Here is a 24,230-nt window from a genome sequence, read left to right on the forward strand (position 1 = left end):
AAGAGAGGGCAATAGTCACACGCTAGCTTATCTGCAAGTGTGTGTGCGTGTGTGTGTGTGTGTGAGTGCGCAAAATGACATGACACGGCTACTGTTGACAGAAATGAGCCGCAGACAACTAGCGCGGGCTAACTCTGATTATGGCATCTTTGTAGGTGGGTCATTTGGAGTTTTATGGCGGAAATAAATTGATTTCATTTACAGTACACATACATATATATATATATATATATTCTGTCCTGTGAAAAACTTCCATCCATTTTTTTCATTTTTCTTATTTTTACATCAGTGGGGTTTCCGCGTTAGACCTTTCATTAACGTGAACATTAAAAAAACAAAAATTGGACATACAGTAAGATGAACAGCAAACGTTGTGAATAGTTAGCCTTTACCTTTATTAGATGACATTCATGAATTAATGTGCAACTCGCTTTTAAAAAAAAAACAAATGGAATAAAAAAAAAAAAAAATCCCTTAAGAGTGTGTTATCAACATGAGGAGAAGGTTTGCCTTGGGTCATTTTTTTTTTAAAAATAAAAACTGAACGCAGGTCCCAAAAAACTGCCAACACCATACAAAGGTTAAAAATGCTGCGCGTAATAGATGAGTTATAAACTGGTCATAAAAAGTTATGAACACATGCATGACATTACTGAACAGTTGTGAATGAGTACAAATGAATAAAGAATGAGCACTAAATGAGTTTAATAAATGAATGACCAAAGCCGTTACTGAAATGCTGAAATATGCGTAAACAGTGGCATCAAAGTGCAAAGCATTCCGAGTCAGCTACTTCATGGTAACTTATCGAGGCACATTTGAACATTTGTAAACAAGAACGTTGACATCTTTTCAACATTGCAGTCCATACTGTGTTTGTGCATCAATAATCGCACTAAGTTGTAACAGATCCGGAGACACCCAAGTGGGCGGGGAGCAACGTAAAGCAACAGCCAATCAGAGTGAAGGTGCCTGGCGATTGACGGATGAGCAGTCGCATTTCGCAGTCGAAACGTAGACGAGATGTCAACAGGCGATCTCAAGCTGCAAGAATCAATCAGATTAGTTGAGTTGTTTTGGAAGAGCAAAAGTTGAATAACATTGTGCACATTTTTTCATATCAGTCACAGGAAACGTGTATCAAAATAATAAAAACAAAAAAAACCCACAAAATTAAAAAAATACATTTAAAAACTGGAATCAAATAAAGATGATATGCATCAAATAATAATCAAAGTAAATAAAAATCAGTGGATTGAATCAAATTTACTGAATATGAAAAGTAAAATATCATGGAATATTTTTTTTTAAATGACACAAAATAGAATAAAGGTTTAAATATACATTTGATGTAAAACTAGAATGGATTACTGGACTAAAATACAGGTAAAGGTGGAAGAAATTAGAAAAAAAAGAAGTGAAAAAATAAGTGAAATAAAAAAATGAAATTAAATAAAAAAAATAAAATGTCAAAAATAACATATGAAATAAAAAAAAGAAAAATTTAAATAAAAAAATTAAAATTCATGAAATAAAAAAAGAGTAACAGTATTTTTATGTGCGGAAACAACAGTACAGCTGAAAAGAGAAAATCTGAAACAAAAAAAGTAAAATAATCTAATGAAAAATACAAATGAAAAATTAAGGTACGTATTAAAATAAAAATAGACAAACAAAACAAAGATCAAGTAAAACGGAAACAAAAGTAATATGACGTGAAATAAAAAATAAAATGCTTACAAAACAAAATATAATGTAAAAAGTAAAAAAAACAAAATGAAAAAAATAATCAAATGAAATAAATCAAATTAAAAAAAAAAAAAGTCAAAGCTAAGAGCGATGGAATTTCCAAATAAAATTCAATGTGTTTGTATCGCATTCAAATAAAATATAAACAAATGAAATTATACAATCAAACAAGGAAAATGTCATGAAATGACAAATAAAAAACCGGAGTCAACCTAAAATAAAAAAAACACCAACAACACCATAAAAGTGTAAAGTAGAAATGTAACGAAATCAACATTTCAAAGAAATCAAGTCTAGTGGCATACAGTGGAGGCGTCTCAGATGCCGGTGAGCGCGGCCTTGGTCACCACGGCGACGCTCAGGGTGCTGTCCAGCTCCATTCGCTGGCCGCTTTTGGCCCGCAGGCGCAGCGTCTGCTTGATGTCGCCCGACTCGGTGGACAGCGTCAGCTCGCCCAGGAACGAGTCCCTCAGCCTGTTGCAGTTGTACACCTGAGCCAGCAACAGCGCACCGTCAACACGACGCCTTTTTCGGCGCGCGCGCACGCACCCGCGCACGCACGCACGCACCTGGATGACGATTGGCTGGCTGCTTTCCTTGCGGTAGAAAATGCCCTTGGTGTCAAAGTCGGGATTGCGAGTGCCGCCGTGGATGGCCGAGCGAACCGTGTGCCCTTCGCAGCGAATGGTCAAGTACGTGTTGTTACCTGCGCGCACACAAACGCAAACACGCCCACTGACTGTCAAGCTTGTTGAAATCCCCCCCCCAAAAAATGGAACAAATGAAACGAAATGCCGTGCAATCCAACCAAATTGGAATAAAAGATGATCAAATAAATATATAAAAGCGAGCTTACCCCGCAATGCGTTGGCTTGGAGGACATGTACTTGCGTGACCAACGATGGGAAACCGCACAAACCCGTCCAACAGGTTTGAGGGGGCTGATCCATACACAGCTCCCTGCAGCGCACGACAACACATGAAAATCATTACAGTGAACCCCCAATATATTGGGGGGTGGGGGGTGGGGGGGGGATCCTCCCCTGCTGCTACATCGCACATTCGTAAGTGACCATTCTTTGATAATCCAGTAATCGCCTCGTCGCCGTTGCGAGGGTTACGCATGAGATCACCCCCACCACAAGTCAAATGCGTGATACACGAATAAACTCTTTAAATACAACCCTGGCGTGTTTTTTATCGCATTTCCGCGACTATTTCTTTAAACGCACTTTTCAAATACCGTAATCACATTTCAACGCATCACGAGCTACGGTTGAAATAACCGTGCTCACCGCTAGACGGTACCGGCCGTCTAGAGCCGTCCTATGATGTCCTTCTGGTCAAATAGGAAGCGGATTACATGTTCGGCGAATTGAAATTTTTCGGCCACGAGAGCGCTCAACCAAAGTCGCCGCTACAGCACCAATCTGAAACGTAAACAAAGAGCAACTGAACCGTTGACAGTTCGTTGGAAGCGCATGAGGGGTTACTGTGCTGCATTGCACAGCCGAGCGAGTTAGTCGATCGATTTGGGGATTTTGAATGGCACGCAGGGCAAACGTACGCTGATACCGTGTTAGATTCTTTGGAGTGAGTTGCTTGTCGCGACAGGGCTGAGCGGCTTTGGCATGATCCGCTAGGATTCAGCTAGCCGACCATCATGAGATGAAACGCTACGGTTTGGCCGCGTATTCCAGGGTTTCCGTGACACAATGTTGAATTCTTTTCTGCTCGTGGGTTTCATTTAAACAAACAAACCAACAAAAAAGCAAAGGATCGTCTTTGTACCTGCAGCGCGACGGCACGTCGGTGAAGATGCGCAAGAGGAAGTCTCCCTCCAGGTTGGGGTCGAAGGTGGTCGGCAGGATGACGTAGCGGCCTTCCTTCAGCTCCGCGCGCAGGAACACAGACCTTTGCAAAGCAGCCGTTGCATCTCCTTCATAGCCATGTACGAGTACGCTCTTTGACAGACGTCAACGGGGGTCAAACTCAAGGACCGGGGGCCAGGTCGGTCCCGCCAAAGCAAACTTGGCGTATCGACTTTGTGTTTCTTGCGACAAAAACATTGACACGTTGCCAGCATTTTTTGTGTTTTGAAATAAATCGCATGAAAAAAATGGTTTTCACGGGCCTGGGATTTGAACAGCAGATATTCATGCGTTTGCAATACATTTATTTGGGATCACGGCCGTAACGGCCCTCCGACGGAAAGCAGAACGACGATAAAAATGAATTGCGCACTTAGCGTCACTTTCGTGGGTTCATTTCCGTTGGAGAAGAAGAACGTAGCGACGCTGTCAGCCATGACTCATTCACTGGCGCACATTTTCACACCCTCTCACACCCTAACATTTGAAAAAAACTATAAATAAGTTCCCGGGATTGAATGGCTGGACTGTGAAAAGACCAATAAATGCGTCTTTGGCAGTGAATGAGCAACGTGCTACTTCAATTTACTATTAGTAGCATGCGCTTGACAACTAGCACACTGCACTCGTCCTGCGAGTGTGCGGAATTGCGTTACTAGTGCGGACAAAGCGCATACTAGCGGTGCACATGGGCCTTCGGTTGGTGACGAGTGATGTGGGCGTGGCAAACCTGGCGTTGCTGTAGGGGCTGCCGGCCACCTTCTGCTGGGGGGCGTGCATACGGTACTTGCGGTTCAACTCCACCTGTGCGCACGGCATCAGCAAGCAGCGGTCAAACGGCAGCGGAAAATTCAACAGGGGCTTTTTTTTTTTGGCTTTTGGTTTTCTCAACTTCAAAATGTGCCAAAGTGTGTTTGCAAGCATTTGCGGTAACCCAGTCAAATCCGCACGCTGTCATTGGCCCGAAAACATGCCAATCATTACGGCAGCGCCCAACAGGAAGTCACTTGAGCATTTATTGCATGTCTTTGCTATCCAGCTGAAAGGCGAAGTCAAACCTGAAATTTTCTTGACAAGAATATGTTCCCAGTAGGCCCACTAGTATTCAGATTAATATTGCATTTGTGGAGTATGAGTTAAGTAATAAAATCCAGCCGTTTTGAGACTTCCCCGGGGGCGGCCATTTTGTCACTTCCGTCGACTGAAAATGACATCACAACTGCTCAGGGCTCAGGTAACCACCAATCGCAGCTCACCTGTTTTCTGAAGCTAAGCCCTGAGCAACTGTGATGTCATTTCCAGTCGACAGAAGTGACAAAAATGGCCGCCCCCGGAGACGGTCAAAAACGGGTGCATTTTACTCCTTAACTCATATTCCACAAATGCAATGTTAATCAGAATGCCAGAACATTTTGGGGTTGACTTCCACTTTAAGGTCCGTGCGCTAGTAGAGTGTTTGTCGTCACTAGCAAGTCAATTCAGCGCACTAGTAAAAGGACTGTGTCTTACTAGCAATATTTTTTCCACTCCTAACGCACAATTAAACCTTGCTAGAAAACAACTGTGCTGCACTGGTAACACTAATAGGCCCAACAAGTAGACGTGTCATGCACTAGTTGCTTTCCGGGTCCTACTAATCCCACCAAAAGGCCAATTGCATGTTTTGCCTTTCTAGTAACTTGTATTGGCCCAAATCGTAAGGCAAAATGCTCCTACTAGTGAGCAGAAACGTCATACAGACGTAGAAAATAAAAAAAAACATGACTAGCAAGACACAGTCATTCAACTAGTGCAACCTCAGGCGGGCGCTAGTCATCCATGCACTAGTAAGCTCGATGTCCTCACAGGTAGTAGGACAACTACTAGCGAGGCAAAAGTGCACATGAGTTGGCATCTGTGTGCGAGTAGTGTTTTTTTTTTTTGGTTTGTTTCTGTTTTTGTTTTTGTGACGGCGTCCGTCTCTCTCTGACCTTGAGTATTTCGAAGCCGATGGCCAAGTTCTCTCCTCGTCCTTCCCTCAGCGAGGCCCTGCGGTCTCTCTGCTGCAGACAGACGAGAGCCTCGTCCTCGCGCTTGGTCACGTCAAACATGTACTGCCGCACGCACGCACGCACGCACGCACGCACACACAACAGTCAGAAAAGGAACAATTGGGACATTCATTGAGACAACTGTGCGTGAGTGAGCCGGTCAATCTTCTTTCCTTTTCCACTAAGTCATCTTATACTGCAAGAAAGTAAGAAGCAGGACAAAAACTCATTGGATTTTCTTTTCTTTTTTTTTTTTTTAAAGAGTAAATCAACCCAATCACATTTTTTTCCAAGAATATGTTCCCAGCAGGCCCACTCGTTGAAACGCGACATTCTGATCAATATTGCGTTTGCGGAATAAGAGTTCATCCCCTCGTTTTTAGCCATCTGAGGGCCATTTTGTAACTTCTGTCCACTGAAAACGACATCACAACTGCACAGGTAACGGAGCCGGAGCACATGCGAAGGAAGCACAGCGCTTGGGAATCATTGCGTGACGGGATGTTAAAGTGGGAAGCACCTGAGGGCTTTGGAGGAAGGTGGTCTTGTTGTTGGCGCAGCCGCCGGCCCGGTTCTGCAGCGGGTCGTCATGGCAACTCCAGGAGCCGCGCAGCACCACCTCCTCCCAGGTCTTGTGCACGCTCAGGTAAGACGTGTTGATCATGCGGCACAGGATGAGATGCGTGAAGTTGGCGATGAAGTCGCTGAAAGTCATCCTGCGCGGGGGGCGGCCAGGCCAGCGAGCACATCAAGAAACGTGTCCGCCCTCCGGGGACGGGGACGGGGACGGGGGGGGGGGAAGGCGGCCACACGGCAGGCCCACTCACCAGAACTCTCCGTCGTTCTGCACGATGACGCCGATCTTCTCCCGTTCGCCGCTACTGACCTTTTTCCACTCCTCCGAACTGTCAAGACAGCACAGCGGCGGCCGGTCGTTTTTACGGATCTCGGAGGGCCTTCAAAGCCAGCGTTCGTCTTTGTCACCTGTCGCCCCAGGGCCCGGTCCACTCGCTGCGCCCCCACGGATTCCTCAGGCGGATCATCTCCAGTTTGTTGGACCTGAAAAAGGCCAGCAAGCCGTGACCGAGACGCACGCGGCGCACGTCGGTCACGGCGTAGGCGTGACCTTTGACCAGGCCGTTGGACATGCGGGCCTCCATGTCGGACGCGTCGCTGGCCTGAAGGACATGGCGATGAGTGCCGTTAGCGCCACCCGCTGGCCATCAAACAGTCATGAAAGGAGGAGCTTCCTCCACTTACACGTTGAATCGCTTGGGCGACGCGGCTCGTCACTGTAAAATCACTCCCCGCTCAAATGAATTCAAATGACATCATATTCATTCCAGCGCAAGAGAAACCACCTCATTTTGAATTTTTGAAAAGGATTCCGAAGGCTACGTTCCCGCTGCAGTGCGTGATGCCCAATTCGAATTTTTTGCTAAAGCCGCGCTTTGGTGTACTCAAGTCACGCGCCCCAAAAAAAAGCAACGGCATGTGGCGCAATGTTTTCGGAAGTAAACATTTACCCGCGCGTAGTAGGCCGTCATTTTATCATCTCACATCGCCAGAGTAGCCAGGTGGGAGGAGGTTGAAATATTTTGGAGCTATGAGACAACGCGCTTTGATCTCCTCATTTCATGGCGACGTCTACTAAATATGACGTCATTGCCTCGCGTAATAAATGTGTGTCTGAATTACTACTAATGTCCACTTTATAACCATACATATGCAATTGATAGTCACACACAAAAGAAGCCCAGGTTGGAATTGAAAAAAGTCGCAATTGTACACTGCATGAAGAAAAAGAAGAAGAAGAAAAAAAAAATCAAAAACGTGTTGCACATGGGCGAAAAGATCAGAATTGAGCAGCAGTGCCAACATACAGTAGCCTTCGTGCATGTCATCACTCTCTCAGTGTCAAGAAATTGAAAACATACATACTCTATAGTATCACTTTGAGGAAATGAAAAGCTTGCACAATACCCAAAATGAGACAATCAACGCGCATTTGTTTGTCACTCCCAACTGACACCTGAATCAAAAGAGAATCACACATTGACTATTGAAACACCCAAACATTCAAGTCATTTTGCTAGCTTAATGCTAACATGATGCAAAAAAAGCCTTCTTCCAGCCCATCTGGCTAACGGAAAGTAGCATGGATGTTACGATTATTATGAACCTTGAGACCACTGCTAATTGATGCAAACAATTTCGTTTGCTGCCTCTTTGCCGCACAGCAACCGGTTGAAAATTGCTGTATATATTAAAAAAACAAAAACAAAAATAAGGCAAAAAAGAAATCTACACTAGCAGGGGGCGAAAATGGCGGTTATCCCCCCCTCCCCCCCGATATGAGCCGCTCACCTCCACAGAGGCGCTGATGAGTCCTCCTCTCTCATGGACTTTGAGGACTCGCCTGAACAGTTCGGCTTGCTGGTCCACGCTGTCCTTGGCGCCGCTTTCGCCCAGACAAATGGACTGCGACACGCCGCCCGTAAAGTCCACCAGCGCGTCCGCCGTGTTGCCGCCGCTCAGCGCCTCGTAGCAGCCGCACGTCCTGCAACCCACAAGCGGACTTCGATTGACGCCGCTGGCCAATTACTTTGGAGCGCAGCGTCGGCTTGTCGATTGGCCCTCCGCTAATTTGGCTTTCCCGCGCTAGCGGTGATGAAAAGCTGGCCGCGTTTGCTAGTTGAACATTTGGCGGCGTGAGCGCTAATGCTAACGGCGGGTGGGCGCGGACTCGCGTACTTGGCGTAGGCCTTCTCCACCAGGGCGCTCCAGAACTCGCTGGCGTCGTTGGAGTGGCAGTAGAGCAGCTTGCCGTCGAGGGTGGGCAGCCGGTCGTCGATCACCACGTCCGCCCACTCGCCGAACCTCCAGAAGCGGAAGTGGAAGATGCCGGCGTACGACGCCGGCCGCCTCTTGTCCCACTCTTGGTCCTGCCAGTCGGGAATGACCTGCCGCCCAAGGCACAAATGACCTGCGCTGGACTGACTGCAGCAGTTTGAGGGAGTGACTCATTACAGTTAACGAAATGACATGATTTATTTATGGGACTGTAATCCGTTACATTAGTGGGGGAAAAAGTGTCTCTAAATTACAGTTGCTTTTGGAAACGATTACAGTTTCAGTCGCATGTGAAAAATCGCCTCAAAAGCTTGGATTTTTTTTGTTTTTTTTTTGGGTGGGGGGTCTTCAAAAGCCGACGCATGTGATTGGCTCTCCCTGGTCATGTGCCGTTGCAGTCTCAAGCGGGACATTTTGCCAAATAGGACCTGGAAGCGAGCAATCGATGAGATTGGAAAAGGTTGGACGAATTGCTCATCCAAGGAAACAGACTTTTGGGGCCTTTCAAATGTTTAGGAAACATTCACTCATCGGGTTTGTCATACGACACGATATCGGCAAAATGCGCACATTTGTTTTGCGCCAGCCTTTTTTGATGCTACACTGCCATTTTGGCAAGTTTCGTTATCAGTTTCTCATTTGTGTAAAGAGCAAATGTGTGCTTACTTGCAAAATAATGATCTACGCTTTGAATGCACTTTTTCGAGGAAACATCCGAGAAAGAGTCCCGTTGATGCATTCACCCCAAATCAAGAGAAGTAATTCAAAGGTCATCAAATGTAATTAGTTACATGACTTTGGGAATGTCATATAAATCGCGGCTCTACGATCACATTTTCAACGTTTCGATTTCAAACAAAAACAAAAAGTGGCAGAGTGTTCCCAGGGTCAGTAGAATCTCTGATAAAATGAGCTGGAAATGTAAATAGATTGTTCCTTGAAGTTAAAACCGTTTCAAACTGATATATTATCGGCCATCAGATTTTGGGCATCGGCCTTTTTGACGATATTTGTCGCGCGGACAATCGGCCCGGCCGATGAGCGGGCTACCCCTACTGCAGGATGTTAGCAAAGCATCGCTTTTGTCTAAATGAAGAGTCTCCCCTCAATTTAACAAAAGATGCTATGAGATGGCGCCAAAGCAGTATTTTGTCATATTTTTGCCCCAAAACAAGGCAATCTCTTTGCCCGCAAATCTCTGCGCGGCAGTGAGGCCACACGGAGCCAAAACATCCCGCCTGATGGTGACATGCCGACAGGTTCGCTGGAGCGTGCGTGCCTGCGCACGCACACACATGCAGGCCTGGCACGCACACGCATGCAGGCCTGCGGCCGCCATTTCATCGATTGACCCTCACATTAACAGAGGACATGACATCAATGCTTTTGTCAAGTTATGTAACTTTGTCGTGGTACAATAGTCCCCCCCCCAAAAAAAAGATACAACTTTTGGGGCAAAGGAAGGACGAGGCAGTCGTGTGTGTGTGTGTGTGTTGTTGCCAGGCAACAGGTGGCGCCGATGACGTACAGAAGGGAACTCTGGGACTCTCCCGGCGCCTCCTGGGGGCGACTCTGCTCAATGGATCACTCGTTTCTTTCTTTATATCCGAGTGTGTGTGCGCGCGTGTGTGCGTGTGATGGAAATAGCTGTGGAAATGCAAGGTGGGCGGCGCCAACGCCGGGAGGCGAGAGACAAAAAGCAGAAAGTGCAAGCGAGACGCCTCATAACATCCCGCCGTCCGTCACAACATCCACTCGTCGACAAGTTTTCAGCCATCCATCCCGAGAGGACGCTTGCGGGCCATGGAGCAAACGGCCGGCATGCTGGTGCTGGACTTCAAAGAGGACGCGGCGCTGACCGAGGTGAGAGTCGGACGCTTTTGCAAACGGAAATCTCACTCATCAACTTTCAAACGCCACACTGGATTGTGCCAACATTTGATTTGTCACGGCATCATTTTTGAACAATAGCCTCCGTAGTCCGATTCCAAAATCTTTGGCAATCTTCTTCTATCGACGCAATTCTTTGACTTGTCGAGCCCGCCGCAAAGAGCAGCCGAAAGTAATTGACTCGGCCCCTCAAAAGGTTGAGAATTGCCTGAAGCTGCCACAAGATGGTGGCCAAGCACAACTTCTGTCGCAAAGCCTCTCAAGCCACTTCAACATAGCACCTTGGCACAAAACACTACTTTTAGCCCGATGAAGCAAGCTTCTCAACTCACTCAGTTGCCACAAGATGACACTACTTATTCTTCAATTCACTTCAACATAGTTCCTTGGCCACAACTTGCCGTTAGATGGCAGCAAAACACTACTTATGTCGAAATGAAGCTTCTCAAATCACTTCCGCGTAGTTCCTTCACACCGACATGCCACAAAATGGTACGGATAATCCACACACTTGCGTATTAGTCCCCGGCAAGATAGTGACAAAATACTACTTTTGTCCTAATGAAACTCCTCAACTCACTTCAACATGGTTCCCTGGCAAAGACATGGCACAAGATAGTGCCAAAGCACTGCTTTTGTCTCAAAGAAGCTTCTCAGCTCACTCCAACATAGTTCCTTGCATGCCACAAAATGGCAGCAAGTCACTCATTTTGTCGAAATGAACTTGTCTTACTTCAGCGTACCCAGCTACCAACATGCCGCGACATTGTGCCAAAGCACTACTTTTGTCTAAACGAAGCTCCTCCGCTTACTTCAACATAGCGCCTTGACGCAAAGATGCGGCAAGGTGGCGGCAAAGCACTGGTAGTAGCCAAAGGAATCCCCTCGATTCACCTCAACGTAGTCGCCCGACGGCACGCGGCGGCAACGCAGCCCCACGAAAGGAGCGTGACGGTGCCGTCGTTGAAAAGCAACGGGGTGGCTAAAGACGTTGCTGTGCCCCCACAGAAGATGCGCCAGCGCGTGTCGTCTCTCGAGCGCTCGGGCCAAAAGCGTCAGGACGGCGAGCGGCTGCTGCTGCCCCACGAGGCCGTTTACCGGCTGGACTTCGGCCGGCAGGACCTGAGCTTCCGCCGCTGGAACGCGTCCCTGGGCGGGCGCGGGCGCGTCAGCGTCGCGGCCATCTCGCAGCACTGGACGCCCGACCTCACCCACCTGATGACGCGCCAGCTGCTGGAGCCCGTCGGCACCTTCTGGCGCGACGCCGACGGCGCCCTCAAGTGGCCGGAGGCCGACATGCAGGAGTTGGGCGAGAGGATCGCCGAGCTGGCCAAGGTGCGCAAGGTCATGTACTTCCTGCTGGCCTTCAAAGACGGCGCCGAGGCGGCGCAGCTGCGCTGCTCGCTGGCCTTTGCCTGCCGCCAATGAAGCGCGCCGCCCGGCCGCTCGCGTGTGTCGGAAAAGCCGTCGTTTGTGTGCGCAAATAAATCTTATGGGAGCACGCTTGTATTTGATTGGTCTTTGTAACGTCTGCTTTGATCACGCTATCATTATTGAATGGTTTTTGGGGACGGAATTATTTGGGACAATATCTGCTTTGGTCATGCTGTCGATATGTTATCATTTTTAATGACTTATTTATTCACACTATAATTCTTACTTTTTTAAATTTTATTCATGCCACATTTAATCAGGCTACATTGTATTTGCTAATAAGGCTTAAATGAATCATAATTATGTCTGACGTAATCAGATGTCATGATTTGATTTGATTTATTCCCCCCCCCAAAAAATCAATGTCTTAATCATGCTATTGTGATTGAATTATGTCTAATTGAATCACACTATAATGACTTAATCATGTCCATCATGTTATAATTGTACAACACACACAATCATTAGTGGATGTAGTCACACTACAATGATTTGATAATGTCTCAATGAATCACGCTACGTCATTTGGAATTATGTCCCACTTAATCAGGCTATCCTTCCTCAACAATGTCTTGTTCAATGACTCCATAATTGTTTTGCTTTTTAAAACAATGTCTCCTTTAAACATGCTACACTATATTTTTATTGACGACTTACTTAATCGTGCTATTATCATTAAGTCATGTCTGATTTAATCTACTCACACTCTATTTATTCATAAATATCTGATTTAATCAGATATTGAATCATTTTACGATAATATCCAATTCAGTTGCGCTCTGATTGCTTTTCATGCTGGCAAAGTACACCAAAGTCAACACGCACGTTGTGTAGCGTGTCGACATCGGCGGAGGTGAAGGCTGCTTGTTGCGAGAGGCCAGAATGCGCAAGCGTGCAAGCAAGATGGCGGCTGACCTTCTGCCAGAGGCCGTCTTGCGTCGCCAGGGTGGAGCAGGCTGCCACGAACCAACAGTTGCCCAGCTGGCCTTGGTGGAGGTCGTGGGCACTCAGGCCGTCCACAAACAGGTGCGGCTCGTCACACAGTTCCTGCTCAAAGTTGACAAAGCGGGAGGCAAAAGTCAACAAGAAGGTCACGCCGACGCCTGCGCCTACTTTCCTCTTAGGTTGGGCAAGGACGTCGCCTTGGCGGGCGTCGCCATCACCCGACCAACACGAGGTAAACACGCACGCGCATGCTTTTGATACACACTCCGTGGGCAGTTGCGGACGCAGAAGAAACGCTCAAGGAAACGCAGGGAAAGGAAATGAACAAGGAAACATGGCAAGGACACGTAAGAAGGGTCATAGGAAGAAAACGAACAAGGACGCACAGTGAGGAATCAAACAAGGAAACGGGAGAAGGAAACGCAATGAGGAAAGGAACAAAGAAACTGAACAAGGAAACGCCCTCTGATTATGTCGCGTGAACCGCAGGGAGCCTCAAAGCGGGCAGCCCAATGACAGAGCTGAGAAAACCCACCCGCGCACACACACACACGCAATATATTATAGGCCTTGTATACAGACATATCATACATATATATCCATACATCTATATCGATAGATGTCACACACACACACATATATATATATACATATATATATATATATATATATATATATATATACACATCTATATATATATATACACATCTATATCAATATCTATACATCGAGAGATCGATTGAGATAGATCTATAGATCGCTAGATAATGTCACACACTCTCACATAGTGTACATGCATAGACTCACACATACAACCCCAATTCCATTGAAGTTGGGACAAAACTGAATACAGTAAGTCGAACATGACTTGCAAATCATCGTAGAATGTTTTTATTTACATTTTCCACAAGGTCCCAACTTCAACGGAATTGAGGTTATACTATACTATAGTGTATACAGTCAAACACTTACACATTCCCTATCACACGCACTCCCTTTCTGACTTCCTCACACTTTTTTTGTTTGTCATTTAGTCCCGTTGGAGCAGCAGCGGTACCTGCGGCCTCTTCCAGATGACGTCGCCGATGGTGTTGCGCTGGTAGAAGAGCGACTGGTCGGCGGCGGGGAAGAGCGGGTCCTCAAACAGGAGGCCCTTCTGGCGACACTGCTTGCGCAGGGCAGTGAACGACTGGCCCTCGTAAGCCACCGCCATCCTGCTTCTGCAACGGACGCACGCACGCACAGCAGAAATTAGGACTAAATATGACATTTTGTTGGTAAACACTTTGCCAAGGAGAAAAGATAAGGCAAGGACATCGACAACGTGGCCGCCACTCACTGAACAGATGTTCAAACATCATGGGTGACTTTTTTTTTTTTTTAAATCACATGACACCAAAATAGAACACTTACAAGCTGTTTAACTTGTCTCGTGACCACTAAAAAAGGAACTTTTTTCCCCTTCGAGTTTGTTTGGAGCCGTGTCAAGTCACACGCAGGAAGACGGCAGCCAAAAGGAAGTTGAGACAACAAATCCATCCACAAAATAAACAGGATTTATGCTGCATTCGAGGAAGGTAGGAAGTCGGACTTTTACGATCTCCGACCAGGAAAAGTCCACTCCAAGGCCCTTTTGGTCCGAGTTGCGAAGTGGGGAATAAAAAAGGACCCTGACTTCACCAACCAGCTTCAATCAAGATTACGAACATATGTTTCTTCATTTCTTATTACGTTAATTTAGCTATTCGAAACAACTTTATGTAACACAACATGATTTGTACTGACTGTGTGACGATATGCCGTTATCACCCTGCAAAACGTTATTTGGTGAAATGTATGAAATGCTTTGAAGATAAGGTATTCCTTTATTTAAGTAAATGCGGGAAATTATGAAGGTTTTTTTTCCAGTGCAGTCACACGCAGTACACTGGCGGTCAACAGGAAAAAAAACAACAAAAAAACAATCACCATTTAAAAAAAAAGAAAAAGTGACGTCCAAATATGCTGTACACCCACTAACAGCTGAAAATAATCTTAACCAAAGCACCGCTACCACAAAAAAACACGCATTAGCGCAGAGTTGAAACTTTTAATTTGAAAGCTCGTAGTGGAAGCGCTTTTGTTTACGCGAATGAATTGATAAAAACTGTTGTTGTTGGGTTTTTTTTTTAACGATGTGTAACATTGAAATGATGTTTTTCCCGATGTCAACATGTCCTAGCTAACGACTATAGCCCATTTAATTCACTTTAAAGTGACATGAACTTTGTCATGGCGACAAAAGTGAAAGTAAACTCACACACGGCAAAAGAAAAGACATTTAAATAAGCGTCTAGATCTAAAAGATACAGTATCTGAAAATGTTCGCTGAAAGCAGGCAGGCGCTTACCTCAAAATGGGGCTGTGACGTCAGCTGTGCTCCTCCTCGTCTTCGCTACCAGGACAACTTTTCGTCTTCTTCTTATTCTTCTTCTTCTTCTTCGTGTGGTGAAGAAGACGATGAGGTTTGAGCACTGCTCTCATGCAAGAGAGGACGTCAGTGAGCTCCAAGACACACGACACGGTTCCAAGCCCACCGACGACCACACCAGCGACAAAGCACGCCTCCTCGCACATCTGGAGGCAAGACAAGAGCCGGCGCTGCGTTCGTGGCCTGTATGACAAACTGGAACCGCACAACTCTTTTAATGGATGTGATGACGTCGGGCCCCTGTCCATCAAACTGGCGCCGAACAACTTATTTGATTGTTCGGTACTGTATTGAAGTTGGTGGTGCATTCAAGGACCATTTTGACAGAATTGGACCAAACAACTGTATGGATGGATGTAATGAAGTCAGTGGTGCGTTCATGAACCACCTAGTTGGTCCAAATGACTAGGGAAGTACTGTATATGCGATGAAGTTGAGGTGCGTTCAAGGAACATAATGACAAATGAAATGAACCAGAACCAACTGTACATGAATGTATGTAATGAAGTTAGTGGTGCGTTCGAGAGCAATATGACAAAATGGGACTAAAAGCCTCGTATGTAATGATGATAGTAATGTGTTCAAGGTACATTTCATAAAATGATACTGAGTAGATAGTGGCAATACATGTAAATGAAATTAGTGGTGCATTCAAGGGTCTTGTATGGCTGCGTTTAAGGCTTTCTGTGGTTGGTGGTGCCTTCAATGACATTTGAGAGACTGGGACCGAACGGCTATTTAAATGGTGACTAACCTGAAGGTTTCGGTTTGTGATCGATGTGTTTCATCGTGTTGACCACTAGATGACAGCAAAGGCTGGGAGACAGAAGATCTTGAGGCGCAGGAGGAGATGGAAGTCCCTGCGCAGATATTAATCTTTAACAAATCTTCATCACAAACACAGTTCAAGTGTCATGTGAGAAAGTTGCACTTTACACTCGTACGCTTCAAGCAGGAGACGGACTCACACACATGACAGTACCAGGTAAATAAAGAACAACCCTTTGATTTGACTATTTATCATTTTCTCCATTTAAAAATGATATGAAACTAATTATTTTCACTACTAAATTCTAAATACTTTTTCTTGTTTTTTTGGGTAATTTTTTACATATTTCTCTATGTTTGTGTGCTTTTTAAAAAATCGTATTTCTTTTGCAACAATTGTACTCTTTTGTATTGTACCACTTTAAGCGTAGTGTGACTAAGTGTTAAAGTGCGAGAATCTGTACTTAAAATGTTGAAGTGGACTGTCAGTGTGTATACCTTTTTGTTGGCGCTCGTGTTCTGAACTGTGCTGTCTTGCAGCTTTGGAATGTTGGCCTGCTGGTCCGTGGTCTTCCCGACACTCTTGGCTGTATCGACCTGTCCCGGGATAGCAGGACGGCCCAACGTCCTAATGATGGCGCCCACCATCGCGGTGGGCGCTCACCCACAGGCGGAGGCCACTATCATGTGCGGCGAGGGCGGCGAGGCAGGTTTGTGATGTAGTCAACATCTATATTCATTTTCTACATTGTAAAAACAACAAATAACCCAATTATGGCTCCAAAACTTAACAACCGGCACTGATTATTAAACCGCACCAAACCGTCAAACTGGCCCATGCTTCGTCATCATTTGTGTCTTCTTTTGCCTGCAGCAGGTGTGGTGGTGTACTGGCACACCCCCTTCGGCCCCCTCCGCACTGCCGGCGTCCACACCAAACTGGACCCGGTCCACATGCGCCAGGACGGCAGCCTGGTGGTCCACAATCTGAGCCACTTCCACCAGGGTTTGTACTACTGCCTGCTGCAGCACGATGGCGGGGGCTCCACGCTGTTCCCTTACCAGCTACACATGCACACACAAGATGGCGGACGTGCTCCGAGGTTGAGGAGGGGGCTGGGCAAACAGGAAACGGTTTCTGACCAGCTCTTTGCGGGAGCCGTGACGGCGGCCGTGCTGCTCACCTTCGTGTTGGGCTTCGGCGCAGGAGCTCTGAGCAGGACCCAAATTCTCAGGTGGGATCAAGGTTCTGGTTTTGCGCCAAACATACGAAAAATGAAGCGCTCGTCATCGCTCCCTAACGCTGTGAGCGCGTCCGTTGAATGCGCTCAACACTACGACCCGCAAAAATGGATGTTACTTCATCTAACACCTGTTTTATGTTTAAATGTGCGTGCCGCAAAAATATATCCACCCAAAGCCTCCAGTGGCTGGAATTTATCGCAATTTATGGCGGGACTTCCACACCACAACGAGGCGCTCTAAAGCCGCAACACTATCATGAAGCCTGCCCACAGGCTGGCTGTCATGTCGCACTTCAAAAATATTTTGGACTCCATGCTTCCGCATTTCAATCTGTGACGTGTGTGCACTCACGGCCTACAACAAGGCGTTCTAAAACCCCGGCAGGAGGCCGAAGCCCTGGTCCACAAGCTGTCAAGTCAAATCCTTCTTTCTCTGCATGCACTCTACTTGTGGGGCATTTGCAGTCCAATTTTAGTCCACACGCAGTTGACTTATCTTACACTGGTGGTATGCATGTAGTCCACTTGTAAATTAATTTATTGTCCAGTAATCCACATCCACCACATGTACTGCAAAGTAGATTGAAAAGCCTTTTTTCTACATCAACCGTCAAAAATACATGGCATTACCTAAACCAGCCAGCAGGCGGCGATGTGTTACTAGTCCTCTCATGCAAGTAAGGACACCTTCCAAGTGAAAAGGTGTTTAGCAGTCTTATCAGAACCACTCAAACGCGGACATGTTTGCTCCTGCAGATGTTTGAAGGCGGTCACTAAGCGGCTACCATCACCACGGCAACGTCCACCCAACATTACCATGACGACGCTCACCAGCTGGCCTTCATCACCATCCTTGCCCTCATCATCGTCCTCATCCTCATGTCCACCCGCCAAACCTCAGAGAAGTTTCCGGGACAAACGGAACCAGGACAAGAGTGAGGACGGCAATTCCGCCGCCGCCGCCGCCTACCTGGAAGCCTGCGACCACGTGGACAACGGGAAAGCAAGAAGAGCATCAGGAGGAGGACGGGGGGATGAGGAGGGGAGGGGGGGCAAGGAGGAAGAGGAGGAGGAAATGCAGAAAGGTGGAGTCTATGTTGGCATGATGGAGGAGGTTGAGAGAGGAGAAGGGGATGATGAAGATAAACGAGAGAAGAGGAATGACGACAGAAAGAACAGAAATGGTGATGAAGATGAAAGAAGGAATAGGCGGGATGATGAAGATGAAGAGAAAGATTTAATCAGTCAGTCTTCGCAATCAGACAATGAAGATCCAAACCGGGAAATAGAATCACCTCCGCCCCGTCCGAGTCGGGTCATCCGCGTCTATCAGTACGACCAAGATGGCCGCCGTTACGGCCACCTTCCCGACCCCGAGCCGGGCCCCGACCCAAGACTCGAGCAGCGCTCCGTCTCCCTAACCCGCCTCAACGCCATCATGGCCGCCGCCTCATCGGGGCCCATGGACGCCGCCCCTCAAAAGACACTCTTTGACGTCCAGTTTTGAATCCGCTCATACTGGTCAGTCAATAGCAGTAACTTCCGCAGATCCACTTTTGGTCCACTTGTGATCCATTTGCTGTCCACTTTTGGTCCACTTGTGATCCATTTGCTGTCCACTTTTGGTCCACTTATGATCCATTTGTATTCCACTTGTATTACATTTGTGTTGAACTTGTATTCCACTCGCAGTCCATTTATGATCCAGTTGTTTTCCATTTGTGGTGGACTTCTAGACCACTTGCAGTCTACTTTGGCCATTTACTGTAGGATCCATTTGATTGTAAGCTACATTAATTCATCTTGTGACCCACATTTTTACCTTTACTTGTACTCCACTTGTGATCCAGTTTTAGTCCACTTACAGTCAACATGTTTTTACTTGACGTCCACATGGATTGCACTGGTGGTCCACTTTTAGTGCACTTGTTTTGTACTTCAAATTGTTAAATTGTATTCCACTTTTGGTCCAATTACAATCCCCGTGTTGCCCAACTCAGTCACCATGCTGGTAAATCAAATGAAAAGACAAACAAGGATGACCATTCTGGATTCTTAAACAAAAATGTAATTACGTATTTTATTCAATATTCAAGTTGTTATACGACCAGATTAGATCAAGATAGAATAAACCTAAAACAGGATCTAGCTATCAATTTAATAAAAAATAATAACACCCAGGTCAGCTCATGTGTGTTGCTGTACAAAGTGTGTGTGCGCGTGTGTGTCTGATTACAGCCCCCTGTAGTGTTGTAGTGTGCCAGTAACATGGGTCAGTGGCAGTGAATGAGTTGCTCACATGATGCCTTAATAGCGATGAGGAAGAGGGAGGAAGAAGAGGAAGAAGCCATACGCTCTTTAAACACACGCACGCACACAATTGACATGAAATCTTTGGAGACAGCAGGAGGACAAGGACCGGCTGGGGATTAGGTAACAACCGAGAAGAAGTGAAGGACATGACCGGAATGGACAGAAGACATTTGGTAGCAAGCATCTGAAGACAAAAAGATAGAAATGTGATTCTTTTTGCCATCCAGAAAAAGAATGTTGGACTACAAATCTTATTTTTCATTATCCGTGTCTTTTTCATCGTCCTCTGATTGCCACAACATGAACGGTGAGAAGAACTCAAAAGAAGAAGCTTCTCAAATACATTTAATGTACAACTGCACTGCATCAAGTGCTGTGCCAAATATTTTGGTGACTTTCTGTCAATATCATCCATCTATTTTCCAAACTGCTAATCCTCACTAGTGTGATTCCCAAAAATAACGTTTCATGAGAGTTCATCAATTATCCAATTTTACTTAATTGGTCCGAAAATCATTGATTTACTACAATGTATCACTATTCATCTTTCTGTAACAGTGGCATATACTGACAGGCGGCACAAATGAATGCTCTTCCATAAAATGGCAGAAAGTACAATGAACCTAACATTTTCATTTTTGGGGATAGGCGCTATATAAATCTATGGTATTACAAAATTGTATTAGAAACATGCCTCAATATGATGCAGCACAAGAATTACTCGAAAAATGATGGCAGAATTTTAAATATGCCTTCTGTGTTGCAAATCTGAAACCCAGAGTCGTCGCAGTTTACCTATTTTAAACTTTGGCCTCAACAAAAAAAAGTGTTACAAATGTCCAACTTTGAATGACTGTTTCTAAAATGCTAACAGTTGATATGCTAACATACAGCATCCCCAGTACAAGAAACACAAATGCATATAGATGAAAATTTAACTTTTGGTCAGGAACTACAGTGAAACTGATTCGCTCAAATGCTAACATACAATCAGGATTACAAACAACAAAGTATTGTGCTAAATTGCTAACATTTAGCAAGACAGTAAACTGAGTCATTTTGTATCGGCTGACATTGCCATAGTTGTTGTGCTAACAGCAAAATGGCATCCCAAGTACAAAAGACAAAGCTAGATTGAAATGTCCTGTGGTGAGCTGCTGTTGTGACACCGATGAGCTCAAATGCTAACATGCAGTTAGCATTACAAACAACAAACAGTTATTCTGCTACCATTTAGCAAGATAGCAAACTGAAACATTTTGTATTGGATGCCCCTTGGCATAGCTGTTGTTTCAAATTAGCAAGATACAGAAAACAAAGGCAGACTGTTAAAGATTTAACTTTGTCCGTGTGGTTATGTGCTATTGTGAAACAGAATAGCTCAAATGCTAAGATGCTAACAGTTATTGCGCTAACATTTCACAAGATAGCAACCTGAGTCATCTTGCACTGGACGTCATTGGATGGTCCATGTAGCATTTGGGGGGCCCATGTGATGCTACGGGGGTTCACGTGACTTCGAATGAAATTGTCAACATGTTGACATTGAGAAAGTCCTTCACCTTACATTCGTGCCGCCCTAGAAAGTTCCCATAATGCACTGCTGCTGAACATTAGCAGCTCAGACTAGGCCAGTGTGTCTCTCCATGGGGGGGGGGGGGGGGGGTCACAGGACGGGCGGGGGCTGATGATGGAGATGCCCTCAGGCCGTGTGGTGACTGGATCAGGTTCTGGGGCATAGACAGGAAATGAGCGGGACAAGTCAGCGTGTTGGCGAGACAACAAAGTGGGTCGGGTTGTTCTGGTTCGCCTTTGAGAAATGTTTACGTGAACGTAAACCCGCATGCAAGATCGCTGATGTCCACTTGTGATCAATTTGTATTTCACTTGAATTCCATTTTTAGTCACTGCACTGATGAATATAATCGGAAAGGTTAAAAGAATGGACTTGTTATCTATCTACTTTTGGTCCACTTGTATTCCACTTTCAATAGCTAGTCCACTTGTGGTGCCCTCATGATCCACTTGTGATTCACTTACAATTGCCTATTCCACTTTTGGTCCACTTAAGAGCCATTTGTAGTCCACGTTCGGTCCACATCCATTCCTTGTCCACTTGTGATTCACTTATGATCCATTTATCAGCCGCTTTACGTCCACTTTTGATCCATATGTTATGCATTCATTTATGAAGCACTTTTGTGTTCCACTTTTGGTCCATTTATGATCCATTTGTATTGAATTGCTTATGATGCATTCGTATTCCACATGTGGGCCACTGGTGGTCGGTATATTCCTCTTCAGTCATCCTTAATTAAAAGTTAATAATGTCGACCTTTAGATCACTTAAGATCCAATTGTATTTTCATTCCACTTATGATCCATTTATATTCCACTTGCGGCCCAGTTGTCGTCATCAAATGTTTGTTGTGTTCACGTTGGCCGCTTGCCACTCTGCGGTGGCCATTTTGTGGAGTGATGGAATTTCAGACGGCATCCAATCAGACACTTCGCTGCCCAGGCACAAAGACAACATGGGAGAATACATCCAAACATTGTTTTCTGTCTTTGCTCTAATGTGACGTTCATTGTGATCCTAACGTAAAGCTAACATGCTAAAATGTGACGTTCACTTTCGTGCTAACGTGATGCCAATTTGGTAAAATATGACTTTCAACGCAATGCTAAAATGAGGCTAACATGCTATGCTAAAATGTGACTTTCAGAGTCATGCGAACATGATGCTAACATGCTAGTAAAATGTGACTTTTCAACATGACGCTAACATAATTGAAACATGCTAAGATGTGACTTTTAATGAGATGCTAACATGCTAAAATGTGACAAATAAGACAACCTTTCACAAGCAGTGTTGTTGCTCAGGCTGCGTTTTAGCACAAAGAGAGGCTCAAACAAAAAGTTGTAGTCGGGTTGCCAAGAAAGTCAAGGGATCAAAGTGACAGCTCATAATGGCAACATCAATTATACACACACGCGCGCACAGACGTAACTGTAACCGTGTACTAGCTAAATAATACATGGGGAATACACACCACAATACAAAGAGCAAATAGATGTACAGTAATTAGCTTCATTAAGCGTAAACTCATTTTACGGTCATGCCAGATAAAAATGATGACTCAGCAAAACATTGTATGTTTTTGTTGTGCTGCATTCGAGTGCAGTTGGAAGTGACAGAATCGGATTGAAAAAAAAAAAAATCCCCACCAATGGGAACTTTTCATTACATTTGAGTTGAAACAAAGCCATGAATGACTAAAATGTTTGTCATTCTGACATAAAGTAAACGTATGTGCACTGTACTGGATGCCCGAACATGTCTGTTTGTGTTTGTCAGAAGCAACAAACTGCTGCTGATGTCCTGGAGCAAGAACAACAACAGACACAACTTGAAGCACAACAGGAACCATGGTCATCCTGCAGCAGGTTAGCATGCGCAGACACACACATGCGTACGCACGCACACACGTACGGACATTAATTGACAAATTCCATGTTGATTTCTGAACACTCATTTTTGAGACCACCGCTTATCTACACTCTCTGCTCACCAGGCATACCACCACCCCCATTTGCTGTTTTATTCGCGACTACGTTCCCAAAGTCTGAGTTAAAGTGTAATATGCGTGTATATGAGTGAATGTGTGCCTAGGAGTGTCGGTGTATTTGTGTTTTTGCATATGGGAGAGTGAATCCAAGGGCGGAGCTACGTGGTGGCCAATAGTGTCCCCGGCCACCACACTGGTCACCCCTACATTTTTTTCATAAATGTGAAATCTTAGATACTTGCACATGAAACCAGATTATTACTTTCACACCGTAGCACGCAATCAACGCAGTTGAGAAGTCATCGTTTATCATAGCATCCACAGTCAGGCTTTCATCAAATAGAAATGCACACATCGGCCAACCTTGCCTAACGCACTCGTAATCCAAGCAGAAAAAAAGCAACGCAAGCTTGATGGGCAGTATGCAAAATGGCGTGGGCCGATAACTGATCATTGTGACTGGCTGTTAGCTAGCGAATCAGTGCATGACATAGACGGGACAAAAGCAAAGAAACGGCAAAGAAATTGTCATTAATGAGTCAATTATGCTCAGTCGATTTGTTCCCGCTTGTATTCCGAACGTGTTGGGCAAGGTCGGTACTGTACATGTGCGCATTTTAGTTCATGAACACCTGACTGTGGATGGTATGATAAACAATGACGTCTCAAGCGTGTGTGCCACGCTGGCCAACCCGCTCTGGCCATTTCTGGCTCCGCCCCTGAATCAATGTGTGTGCGGGTGTTTGTTGCACTCATTAGGGAGCAGACAGTCATTAGGCTGCACTGTAGCCTCTTTGTATTTGCGTCTTCATTTTTGTGTGTGTCTGTGTGTGTGTGTGTGTGTTCACGTACGTGTGCTTGCGCAAATGTGTGCACGCGTTTGTGTGTCGCGGGCCTCTTCAAGTGTCAGTGAATGCACTGATGGACTCGTCAGTCTTTCTGACAGACTAATTTGCTGGGACAGCTACCCCCCTTGATTGGGGGGGGGGGAGTGCGCTTTAGTAGGGCGAGCCAATCAAATCAGGCAACGCGCTCGCTCACAGATCATTAGATATCCTGCATTGTGGCCATTTGACTTGTGTGGTCACACTGAG

At 45.6% G+C, this 24,230-nt stretch overlaps 3 protein-coding genes across 5 annotated transcripts; 2 read left to right on the forward strand and 1 right to left on the reverse strand.

Annotated features, from left to right (window-relative positions):
• Nucleotides 1-378: 378 nt before the first annotated feature.
• capn5a (calpain 5a) lies at nucleotides 379-16,685 on the reverse strand. Of its 3 annotated transcripts, XM_086035914.1 has the most exons (17): nucleotides 16,509-16,685; nucleotides 15,997-16,102; nucleotides 15,162-15,388; nucleotides 13,830-13,992; nucleotides 12,743-12,874; nucleotides 8,405-8,613; nucleotides 8,018-8,210; nucleotides 6,635-6,828; nucleotides 6,478-6,555; nucleotides 6,171-6,366; nucleotides 5,591-5,713; nucleotides 4,351-4,424; nucleotides 3,541-3,663; nucleotides 2,606-2,709; nucleotides 2,319-2,455; nucleotides 2,055-2,240; nucleotides 379-1,044 (listed from the first exon to the last, which is right to left on the reverse strand). In XM_086035914.1, the coding sequence occupies exons 4-16, from the start codon at nucleotides 13,983-13,985 to the stop codon at nucleotides 2,067-2,069; spliced, it is 1,893 nt and encodes a 630-aa protein (XP_085892040.1). In that variant the 5' UTR covers nucleotides 13,986-13,992; nucleotides 15,162-15,388; nucleotides 15,997-16,102; nucleotides 16,509-16,685; the 3' UTR covers nucleotides 379-1,044; nucleotides 2,055-2,066. The 3 variants fall into 3 exon arrangements, with proteins under 3 accessions (XP_085892040.1, XP_085892041.1, XP_085892042.1); XM_086035915.1 differs by lacking the exons at nucleotides 15,997-16,102; nucleotides 16,509-16,685 and having other exon boundaries at nucleotides 15,162-15,412; XM_086035916.1 differs by lacking the exons at nucleotides 15,162-15,388; nucleotides 15,997-16,102; nucleotides 16,509-16,685 and adding an exon at nucleotides 14,186-14,380.
• LOC147144298 (olfactory marker protein-like) lies at nucleotides 10,050-11,902 on the forward strand. Its single transcript, XM_086035918.1, has 2 exons — nucleotides 10,050-10,366; nucleotides 11,402-11,902. Exons 1-2 carry the CDS (start codon nucleotides 10,307-10,309, stop codon nucleotides 11,819-11,821), a joined length of 480 nt encoding a protein of 159 aa, XP_085892044.1. The 5' UTR covers nucleotides 10,050-10,306; the 3' UTR covers nucleotides 11,822-11,902.
• LOC147144299 (uncharacterized) lies at nucleotides 16,050-18,761 on the forward strand. Its single transcript, XM_086035917.1, has 4 exons — nucleotides 16,050-16,227; nucleotides 16,551-16,720; nucleotides 16,888-17,245; nucleotides 18,011-18,761. Exons 2-4 carry the CDS (start codon nucleotides 16,558-16,560, stop codon nucleotides 18,759-18,761), a joined length of 1,272 nt encoding a protein of 423 aa, XP_085892043.1. The 5' UTR covers nucleotides 16,050-16,227; nucleotides 16,551-16,557.
• The last annotated feature ends 5,469 nt before the right edge of the window (nucleotides 18,762-24,230 follow it).

This window comes from Filicampus tigris, chromosome 7 (genome assembly GCF_054856515.1).
Source record: "Filicampus tigris isolate MCC_2025a chromosome 7, RoL_Ftig_1.0, whole genome shotgun sequence".
Taxonomy (NCBI): domain Eukaryota; kingdom Metazoa; phylum Chordata; class Actinopteri; order Syngnathiformes; family Syngnathidae; genus Filicampus; species Filicampus tigris.

What these genes read in the sequence shown, in the direction of transcription:
- LOC147144298 (XM_086035918.1), top strand. Translation starts at nt 10,307, where the DNA reads ATGGAGCAAACGGCCGGCATGCTGGTGCTGGACTTCAAAGAGGACGCG. An exon ending in AGGACGCGGCGCTGACCGAG is followed by an intron (nt 10,367 to 11,401) that starts GTGAGAGTCGGA and finishes GTGCCCCCACAG; the next exon opens with AAGATGCGCCAGCGCGTGTC.
- capn5a (XM_086035914.1), bottom strand. Translation starts at nt 13,985, where the DNA reads ATGGCGGTGGCTTACGAGGGCCAGTCGTTCACTGCCCTGCGCAAGCAG. An exon ending in AGCCCCTACAGCAACGCCAG is followed by an intron (nt 3,664 to 4,350) that starts GTTTGCCACGCC and finishes TGCTTTGCAAAG; the next exon opens with GTCTGTGTTCCTGCGCGCGG. An exon ending in GCCAGCCAATCGTCATCCAG is followed by an intron (nt 2,241 to 2,318) that starts GTGCGTGCGTGC and finishes TTGCTGGCTCAG; the next exon opens with GTGTACAACTGCAACAGGCT.
- LOC147144299 (XM_086035917.1), top strand. Translation starts at nt 16,558, where the DNA reads ATGTTGGCCTGCTGGTCCGTGGTCTTCCCGACACTCTTGGCTGTATCG. An exon ending in CGGCGAGGGCGGCGAGGCAG is followed by an intron (nt 16,721 to 16,887) that starts GTTTGTGATGTA and finishes TGCCTGCAGCAG; the next exon opens with GTGTGGTGGTGTACTGGCAC. An exon ending in AGCAGGACCCAAATTCTCAG is followed by an intron (nt 17,246 to 18,010) that starts GTGGGATCAAGG and finishes TTGCTCCTGCAG; the next exon opens with ATGTTTGAAGGCGGTCACTA.